This window comes from Habropoda laboriosa, unplaced genomic scaffold (genome assembly GCF_001263275.1).
Source record: "Habropoda laboriosa isolate 0110345459 unplaced genomic scaffold, ASM126327v1 scaffold225, whole genome shotgun sequence".
Classification (NCBI taxonomy): Eukaryota; Metazoa; Arthropoda; class Insecta; order Hymenoptera; family Apidae; genus Habropoda; species Habropoda laboriosa.
Window position 1 is genome coordinate 196,421 of NW_017100368.1, and position 10,967 is coordinate 207,387.

Here is a 10,967-nt window from a genome sequence, read left to right on the forward strand (position 1 = left end):
TTTGTGGGAGACGAAGAAGGTAGACTTGATCTCGCAACCATTAGGATTCTTCCGCTTCCCGTTGAAGATCTCTTTGTACAAGCCGATATTATTATTATTGATGGCGTCATCGAAGGTGATCGTGATCATCTGAGGAACGTCTTTGGGAGGAAGATCAGCAGGGATCGTGGTACCATCCTCCGAGCAGAAACAGTCAGGGAGGACGCAGACCGACGGATCACATGGTGGAGCTCTGTTAGGGTCGTTGTCCATGTCTGCAATTTTCGAGGGTCCACAATGCTCCCTTTACTCGCGATTCATTCTCTTAACCCTTTCGCTCACATTCGCTCGAAGAACGGACGTGAAAAAAGTGATTCTAATTACCGCAATAACCTTTATTACGAAGTTTATAGAAGAGAAAATGGAAATGCCAGCGGTTTATATCAGCGCCAAATAGCGAGAGCGCATTCTCTCACAAGTGCACCGGAGCGAAAGGGTTAAATTATTTTAGAGAGGAAAAAATGACGGAACAAAATTTTGAAAAAGGATCACTTGACATTAATTCAATTTTCCCTCATTTTCTCCTATGTAAAAGTAAAATTTTCGTGGAATATCACTCGTGAAAATGTAAATTTCATTCAGTTATGCAAATTTTCAAGATCATCCCAATATCAATTTTCAACTTTCACTCTAGACTTGTGAAAGAAATCGAATTTTTTCTTACTCTTGGTAGAAAAAATCGAGTACTCTCTCTTTGTAAAAAGACTGGAAATTTCTTTCCTCTCGGAAAAAGAAAATTTTCACGAATTCTCCCTCTTAAAAACTCACCGCAAATGTTCTCGTCAGATCCATCGGCACAATCCTTCTCCCCGTTACAGAAGAGGCCTCTCTCTATGCAAGAACCGTCGCCGCAGGCTAGGAAGCCATCTTGACAAAGCGGTTCTTCCGTGTAGAGAAGAGGCTTGGCCTTTCGTTCCTTGTTCTTCAATTTACAATTATTCACAGAGTCCTTCCAATCACACGTCTGCTTGTCAATGTCGAAGTACAATCCTGCTGGACACCTGATGGCCTGGAGACCAGAACTGGTGCACTGGATTACGTCACGACAGTTGTCACCCTCTCCTGCCACCAATCTGAACCATTCTCCTGCATCCTTGTCCTTGCAGATCTCACTCTCGAAGCTCTCTTCTTTTTTGTCTGCTTCCTGTCTCTTCACTCGATTCGATCCCTAAAAAATGGATTTCTTTTAGAGGGAATTAAGATCATCGAGATGATTAAAAACAATTGTGCGATCTTGACGATTACCGGAGTTCGAGTAAAAAGGAAAGATTGTGAAGATCGAGGAATTAAGAGAATCGGAAGGGTAATTAAATTAGTTTCAGTGTGTGAAAGTTCTATAAGAGACGCATTATTCCCAGTTTGTTCTCATGATTTATGGTAAACTGACGCTTTGTATGGTAATTGGATATTTTTGGAAAGCATCTTTCCCACTTTTAGAGTCAACATTTCAAAGTAGAAATGCTTCTTTAACGACACTCGGATGTCTTTGGTGAAATTCGAGAGACACACAAACTGTTGCGTAATCTCTAAGAAGATATCAGTCGCGAGGTTATGGAAAGCGCGGAATTAACGTCAATGCAGCATCGACTTACGCTTACTTCCAGTCATCGAATATTCCTCCGTGAGAGGAATAAACATTAACCTAAAATATAAATTGAAATCTTTTTTTTTCTCTCTCTCTTTCTGTCTCTATATGTATATACATTTCACAAGATTAGGCAAACGCGATCCTCGTAATTCCTCAGTTAAAATCTCTCCTCTCTCTGGTGCGTGTTGCATAAAAAAGGCACACAGAATTTATGCAATCGATGTGCTAACGATCTGCTCTCGGAACCTTTTTACCATCGAGACTAATCGCGAACGTTCGATTTCTTACGCTCGAGTCAGTCGGAAGCGAAAATCAATACCATTATTTACATAACAGACACAAATATACACGATTTGGCTAATATTTATCTTCCTTACGTAATCTCTCTCTCTTTCTCTCAATAATCATTTTATAACATCTTTCCTGTCTCCGACTGTGGAAGTTTCTTTTCCCTTTTTTGTCTGCTCCCTCAATGGCAACATTTCGTTCGTTGTTTTTACGTTTTCGAGTAAATAGGAAGCCCCTTGAGGAATTCACGACACGTGGCTAAAAGCATTGTTTTCGTTTCGAGCTGGCTAACTCGAACGTGCGGAAACGGTCGGGCCTGTCGAGAAAGTGGACGCAGAAACGGTGCAATTTTTAGCGCGCGGCCAAACACGTGTGTTGCTTTCCTCTATTTGCAGTTTCGGCGCGTGAATTTTATACACCGAGCGGAGAAAGCTGTTTCGCGCCTTTCGAACGATATTAGAACGTGCCTTTTGTCTTCTACGGTTTCGCGATGGAAATTACAGGTCGCCTGGCGTAATGAGACGGTGCGTCATCAGGAGGACGAGGAGTCGGCTCCTCGTTCCTGTAAAACGAACGAGACTGTTGCCTCTTTGGGAGAAAGTTGAATCCTTCTGAGGATGTTTCGTACTGAAAGGCGGATTTGAGAGGCTTTGGCGAGCAGGAAGCTTACCGGGGAATATTCGGAACGTTCCTTTGAGGAAAAGCAAGTAATTTGTGTAGAGGTAACAAGTGGAGGATTTTCACGTGTTCAGTGTACGAGAGAATTGAGGCTGTTGACAAAGAAGAGGTGAGATAAAGTGAAACTGTCGAGGAATTTTAAAAAGCGGAATGTCAAGTTTTGCACAGCCGTGAACGGAAGAAAGTGAGAAGTCCACGGATTAACGGAGTCGGCGGAGTCTAATCACCGGATCTCCTTGAAATGCAGGCATTCTACAGGTTGATCGAAAGTTGGAGGTGCGAGTTAACTTATGACCGGTGATATTGAAATTTCCGTGTATCGAGCGGGTGATTCTTTACTTCTATCGAGGGATATGTAGTTCGTAACTAGTTTCTAAATTAGCGATACACGTTGAAGGATAATTTCTACAACGAAACGAGTATAAAACAACTAGACTTCGATGGATCTTTGAACTTCTGTTAAAGCTTCTACAGCCTTCGTTAAGAACCTGCGATTCCACAGGTGTTTTCACAATGAAAAATCGATCGAAAGGACATGTATCAATTCTTGAAACAGATTTTAGCCTTCAAATTCACGTTAAAACATCTACAGGCTTTTTCAAAAGACTGACATTCTACAGGGGTTTTCACAATGGAAAAGCAATTGAAAAGAAGAGTATCAAGGCCTTGAAACCGATTTTAGCACTGTTTCAGTGAATTCGCTTTAAAACACTTAACAGAAATTTCCACAATCAAAGGCAACCTGAGAACCGGTTCGAAACAAGTATCACTACATAAAACGCATTTCACTAAATTTCTAACTTTACAAAATCCTATACGTCGACTTAAAACCTGGGTGAGAGCAAGTAGTACTTCAAACTATTTTCAACGAGCTCCCACGAAATTTATGTTAAAGCACCTATAAATCTTTTCCAAAATCCAATATTCTACAGATCTGTCCATAATTAAAGAATTGTACAATCAAAAACTAATACATTCCTAAATGGTGGATTACTATACGTCCAAAAAATTGACAGTTAAAGTAACCTAAAGACGTTTGAAAAAAACTTTCCACATTCTACAGACAAAGTGTCGCGATTGAAAGTTAATTGAAAAGATTGAACATGAATGATTGAGGTCGATCTATACAGGCACCACGATCCCGTTGGTCCCGCGGGCTGGTGCCGGCGTAGCGCAGCGCCGCGACAAACGGGGAAAGTTGCGCCCCCCACCCCTGTGTTTTTCAGGGCACGGCAGTGACGTCACCCATCCGGGACCAACCAGACCCAGAGGCTTTCACGCTCTAATCTCTTATGCAACCTGTCGTCTCTGGCGACCGCCAGAATCGTACTCCGGCCGATTTTCTGTCGTATATCTTTCTAGCCGCCTTTGGAAAATCTACGCCAAATTTGATTTTTGGTAAAAAAATTCCTAGAAATTCTGCTCTGATATTTTCGAAACCATGGAAAATCTACACTACCAAAAAACCGTTCTCTAACACTTTTCCTGTAATTATTTCCGAACTGTGGAAAATTTATGCCGCATAGGAAAATTGTCAACAATTCTCCTCTAATCGCTTCCGAGCTCTGGAAAATTTACGCTACGCGGGAAAATTTTTGGGAATTCTCTTGTAATTATCTCCAAACTTTGAAATATCTACACCATTGGGAAAAATTTTGAAGAATTCTTCTCCAATTCTTTCCGAGCTCTAGAAAATTTTCACACTACTCCGACAATTATTTTCAATTCTTGAAAAATTGACATTCGAGAGAAAGATTCTTAACAATTCTCCTCTAATCGTTTCTAAGCTCTGGAAAATCTACACCATAGGGAACAATTCTCCTCTAATCATTTCCAAGCCCAGCAACGCGCCTCAAGTTCTACCTCTTAATTCCAAATTTCACGCGGTGATTCAGTATCTGTCTTTTTTTTTTCCACCACGAGTCTCACTCTGTTGCGTCGCATTTCGAGGTAATCGATAAGCAACGGAGCCCATTGTCCGCTTCGGGTGTATATATGGCTGGAAAGGTCTCTATGGTGCAACGAACGATCTCTTAACACGAAGCAACGTGGTTCACGTACCGCATCGACGAGATCAATTTTCAAGAAAAAAGTAACCTATCTTCGTCTACTAATTGATAAACGAAACACCAACTCCTACAGCAAACGACAGTAGGTGAAATTCAATTCCATATTGAAAATTCCCGCACGAATTCGAATCACGAGTGCCACCATATTCCCATTCGCTGCCATGTTTCTACACTTGGGACAGTCTACCCTAAAGCTCTCTCTGGTGTACACAAAACGATTCCTCAAATTATACCATCCTCTTCGATAAATAAACTCGTCCAACTTAACGAACCTCTTAACACGTTCGCTGCCACCGTCGAAGCATTGTCGACACAGAATAACTTGCCCTGTGTGCCATTGTCGACAGCATGTCGACACTGTATCAGATGATATACCGACGTGAAAAGTCAATACTACCCTTACGTAATCGACACCTACCACCACGAAAATTCTGATGAAAATCACGTGTCTAACTGAGAGTACAAATTGGCAGCACACGATCTGGTTCCACACGATTTTCTGCTAGCAGCGAACGTGTTAATCATCGATGCTCTAAGATCGCCGAATAACTCTTTACTCACCGACGAGAACGATGGCTGCCAGGCATAGCAGCCCCAACGAGGTCTTCATCCTCGTTGAAGGAACGGCTCTTCCTGTTCCCGATGAAGATACCAATTCACGAGTTTCCTGTGTAATTCCACGGGTAGTATGTCTCTGATTCTACTTGCTTCTTCTCACTTCTGTTTCGAATCTTGGAAATTTATAGTAATCGAAGTGTTCTTCTACTTGATGAGGGGAGCAACACGATGCTTCTCGACGAGTCACCACTTCCGGAATAAAGAGGGATAGAGTGTAGTTTGTGATAGAGATCAATCGGTGCAAACGCTCGCGGCCACCCTGGATGAAAATCCTTGGATCAGCCGGATCGAGGACGTGTTCTCTCGCTTCAAGGACGCGGACCTTGAAGGCGTAGGTACCGCTCACGGACTGACTGAGGCCCGCCACTCCGCGGGCCTTATATTACCACCACCACGATGGCCCCCTCTTTCCTCAGCGATCGTCGCTGATCCGACACCCGTTGCCTCGCTCCTGACTCCCAGGATGCAATGGCGTAGGAGTGTGTTATGTTCGTTATGTATGGTCTCGCCCGTGGGACCATTATTTTGGGTTTTCACTCGTTTAGGTTATGGCGATGAGAGTTGATTTTAATGCATTTCATGCAATAACTCTGAGGGGACTTTTGCGAGGGTTTCGTATTGTATTTAGGACGGTGAGTGGTATTGGTGTGTTTCATGTTTTGTGGAAATGACAATAAGTTTCTTTTATACAGTTTGGTACTACTTGACGACTTACATCAACATTGAAGCTAATACCACTTCTGGATGTTGTGGAAATCAATAGTAACTAATAATTGATTTGAGTAATGAAACATTTTTTAAGTTAACTCCTTTCTGGAAATTTTTGCATAACTTGCAACACACGATGATTCGAAACTTTTAGTTGACAGTGTGTATGGAGAATTGGTACATGTACGCTACCGTCCATAAGTATTTGCTCATCTACTTTCCTTGCTTATTCAAGTATGTGAGAAAATTTGAGATTTCTTTAGATTTTGAGAATAACTTTTTTCTGGAAACTTTAGTGCCTTACAATACACAGTAATTCCCAACTTTTGACTGGTTGCGTGTATGGAGAATTTGTACGTGTACACTATCCCTCATGAGTATATAAATACTCATCTACTTGTTTTTTTCTTTATTCAAAGATGTGTTAAATTTTGAGGTGGAATTATATTCTGTTTAAATAAAGGATAGAAAACAAGTGAAATCTTTCATTTCTTCGTTGGAAACTGGTCAAATGAAGTAGCTTGTTGACATGAAGAACATTGTGAATAAATGGATAGGCAAATACATACCAGCATCGGTGTATATATTTTCTTTTCCTTGCTTTGCTGAAGAAATGAAAATTCCAGGAATGTGTTGACAATGATGGTGAACAAGTGGTGACTGTTTCAAGATAAAATACTTTTCTGAATATGATATACTCTGCTATCAGTTCTATATAGGTGTTAACATTTTTTATTAAGCATCATATAGATTTGTGTAGCGAGATATTTCTCCAGAGATTCTTGAAATTGATACCTCCTGTAAGAATTTCCTACATAGAGGAACTCGTTGGTTTATGTTTGATGCTGGAAGTGGTAGCAAATTCTTCAATAGATTCGTATACTAAGATGTCTTGTGAGAAATTCTTAAAATTGCTACATTTTGAGAAAATCTTTTGTTGCTTGTAGCATGCAGTAGTTCTATATTTTTGGCAAGCTTCTTGGAATGATAGAGTTAGGTACGTACTTCATACTTGGTAGCTAATTATCAAATAATTAGTAATTTCAAAGCTTCCTGTTCCTAGTAGTAAACTTTGTGAAAAGGTTAAGAAAAGATTTCAAGAAAATTTAATACAGTAGTAGATGACGATAGCCATAAACTTCAGAAAACTCCCTGATACAAAGTTTCGTAAAAAGATTATTTCTTTATCTCGTAATAAATTGAAAAAATTCCAAATATCATTATACAACAATAAACATTAAAATCAGATTACAGAAAAGTGAGAAACTTGAAGAAAAAGGTATCACTCGCTCTTCTTAAATAAGCGATTAACCAAAAAATGACCGTCGTTCTTTCTTACTTAACTTGGCGAAAAGATCGCACAATATGGTACCGATCGAAGGCTACATTACCGAAGTAACCGATTCCCAGTCTCGAGTAGTAAAATTCACCTTCTCCGGCGTGAAGAGATGATTTACCGCCAGCAAGTCTCTTAAAAAAAGCTAGCGAATCGAAATTATTCATAACTCTGGACTTTCTTCCAAATTTTACGAGTCGAAAGTTCTCTCTGTTCGAATTTACCATCGCGATTCCCGTGCCCGCGAAATTGCAATAACTTCGTTTCACACCGTTCTTGCCTTCGCGGAGGGTGGGATCGTACGCGATAAAATCGAGTGCACACGATCGATATAGTGTTTACGAGCGCTGCATCCAGCGTTATCGTAAACGCGGCTGGACTCACGAGTGCTCTTCTCTTCCACCGGAAATTAAATCTCTTCGAAGCCCGTGTGTGTACACGTTATATTTCCCGGAGCTCTTTCAAATCAATACGTACGTACATAGGTTGAAAGATTTCCTGCTTCTTCGGTTAAATTGGCGAAACATGAATCGGAGAAGAAACACGGTCAGGCGAGCAATTGGGAAATTGGTAGGATTTTTACGTAATGGTACAGAGAGGGAATAGAAGTTTTCCGTTGCATCGAAAGTGAAACGAGACTCGGATGCAACTGCACTCATTCAGGCGTAGATGCAACGTGACTGCGATTCTGGGCCATATCGCGTCCCGTTTGTCCTCCTAATTTGATGTCGTTGTCGCGAATGATTCACCAACGAAATAATTAACGAGTTTACTTGCCCGAGGTTTGAACAAGGATCTTGCACTTGCCTCACCTTCGCTTCTTTTTATCTCGCTTTTTGTCTTCAATGAGATACGTTTTCGGGATTATTTAGGGGAAGAGAGAGAATGAAATTTGGCGTGTAAGTAATTTTTTAGATTAATCTTTTCTAATACTTAAATTGGAACGGTTCAGACGAAGACGAATGTTAGTCTCGAGTGTGTCTCATATTTCTCACTTTCTTTCGTAACAATATTTTACTATCTATTGATGTATAGGTATGTGTACAAATTGTAATAATCAATTTAAATCTTGCAAGTGTTGAAACCGTGGAATAACGAATCCTAGGCAATTTATTATTATCATTTATGTTAATATAAATAATCATTGATAGTGTTGAAATTTCATACGAAACTGATATAAAAAATAAATTATTAATCTATTCTGTCTTCGAATTATTACGTAATTTCGTCTTTCGTAATAATTAATTACGTAATTAATTTTCAATTTTAATATAAATTGCTACTAGGTGAATAGTTCAATGGAGGGTTTAAATTACTCACAAATTTCATACTTAGATCACTTAGAACAAGGATCAATTAAGGATCAATTAAATTACTCTATCTCTATAAGACCAACGAATATTTTATTTAAAAACAGTATTCATATATTTTATGACCACCAACTTCAACTCAAATCTTCAAATTCCCAGCAATTCACTCACTCAAAAATTAAAATTAGGCTATCACATAGGATTATATTTCAATCCTAAGCCTAATAAGTTACCAAACGAACATTTTATTTAAGAATAATACGTATGTGTATATGCTCTACATTACAAATTTTTCCAAAAAGGTAAATCTTACAATTCCAAAAAAATTGAAAATAAAATTCACCTCGCGGCTGAAAAAAATTGCAACAATTCGCCATCGTATTCTCTCAAACCGCTCGAAGAAAACTGGAACTGGAATACCAGGACAGAAAATTCTTCAACCCATTCATGCACGATTTTCTGTGACGAAAATGTCAGAATGGAGGAAGGGCCATTCGCGTGGCATTTTGGGACAGGCGACGAAGTCTGTGCACGCGCCTGTTGCACCATCGTCGTCCATCGAATCGTCGTCAACGTAAATGCCAACACTCCTGAATCTTTCGACCGTTTTGCCAACAGGTTGCCAGACGAATCGATCGCTCGTGATACGAAATACGATCGTAGACACACTCGATGGAATTTACCCTTTGCCAAAATGATTTTTCGTAGAGATTATTAACCCCTCGACGCTTGAATGAGCACTGGCACTCATTCACACTCCTAACCCTTTCAATTTGAAATCGACCTACAACTAACCCGAGTCGAATCTTATTTTATTCGATATATTTCCTCCCAAGTGAAAGTCAAGGAAAATTACTCAAGTTTCAAAGGGTTAAATATTAAATTCTCGCGACACTATTTCGTTCTCCATTTTTGCCATCTCACGTTGGTTCTTCAACATTTAATCTTTTGCAATTTTATCTAGAAGTGAAAATTATAGAAACTGAAAGGAGGACAATTTTTCATCCTATTTTGTCTCACATTAGCATACAGTTAAAGCGTTAAACATCGTGATAAATGAGAAAATTGAGTGACACTAGCTCATGAATAAACCGCTAATAAGCCGTCTGTTAGAGACATTGTGACGTTTCTAGAAGCTCATTGTCAGTTGTAACATTTCATAAATCAAACGTTGGTCGAAAAAGTGAAATCGCCTGTGTCACGTTTTTCTGTCTACACCATGTTGAGTACATCACCGATTCCGTGAAGATACCGCGTCACGAATTCACGTGTATTCGTATCGAAATTTCATTGTGTAACGACACGAACCTAACCTCCTCTCAGCGTTTATTCCGTTAAATTCAGCCGCAGGAATTTGCCCTTTGCGCGAGGCAGAAGCAACGTCGTCGCTGAGAAATCGAGTGTGCGTGCTCAACAATTCTATTATTCGATTATTCAAATGGGTAAATCGTTCGCCTGACCGATCCAAGCTATTTTCCCTTCGCGCAAAAAAATCGAAGAAAATGAAACAGCGATTGTAGATTGAAAGAGACAATCGAACGGTAGAGTAATCGAAACAACATTTATGTGTCTTTCGTTGTTCTTTTCGTTATGTTGGAAAAATCTTTTCCTTTTTTTTTTTTTTTTTTTTAAGATTGTTATTATTATCACTTTCTCGCGAGACTCGTGTATCTCTGACGGTGGAGATTATTCAGATTGACAGATAGAAGAAGGAAGTGCAGATTTTCTCTCTGTGTACATCTCGATGATCGAGTGATTGAAGATTAGTGCTCTCAGTTATTCGACGTTCGTGAGGTGTATTTAGAAAGCGATCGACGATAAGGATCTGCATTGTCCATCGTAAAACATAATTGTATAATTCTACAAATTGAGGGTTGCATCTGAGAAAAGTGTATGATTGTAAAATATTCGAGAGATTATTCGAAGATTAAAATAATTTTTGAAATTCTTCATTCATCGATGAAAAGTTTGGGTGGGAATGAAAATGATAAGAGTCAAAAGTGAAGCATGTAGGTCCAAAAATTCACGAATATTATTATCGCCTACAGAAAAATCTTCAAATATTCTGTAAATCTTAATGTACCAAAAATGACAAGAAAATTTAGTATGGCGATAGAAATAATAGAAGAAAGTATAATATTTTTAATACCCTGTGGACCGATGATGTAATGCCGAAATCCAAAAATGCACGAATACTTTTATCGTCTAACAAAAAATCTACAAATATTTCAGTATACCTGAAAATGACAGAAAAACATTTTTGAAGACGATGAAAATAATAGATGAAGGAACTACTTTTAATTCAGAAATTCACGAATCTTCCTATCGTTGAA

General features: G+C 39.2%; 1 protein-coding gene across 1 annotated transcript in view; it reads right to left on the reverse strand.

Moving 5' to 3' along the window:
• The window catches only part of LOC108574742, a 7,716-nt gene extending 2,332 nt beyond the window's left edge, over positions 1–5,384 (reverse strand). Inside the window, exons 1-4 of the mRNA XM_017937373.1 lie at positions 5,224–5,384; positions 4,935–4,936; positions 808–1,207; positions 1–254 (exon numbers count right to left, since the gene is read on the reverse strand). The exon at positions 1–254 is cut by the window's left edge and continues 56 nt beyond it. Of these exons, the coding sequence (XP_017792862.1) occupies positions 1–254; positions 808–1,207; positions 4,935–4,936; positions 5,224–5,272 (705 nt within the window). The 5' untranslated portion in view covers positions 5,273–5,384. The remainder of the gene's footprint in view (positions 255–807; positions 1,208–4,934; positions 4,937–5,223) is intronic.
• Positions 5,385–10,967: the final 5,583 nt, after the last annotated feature.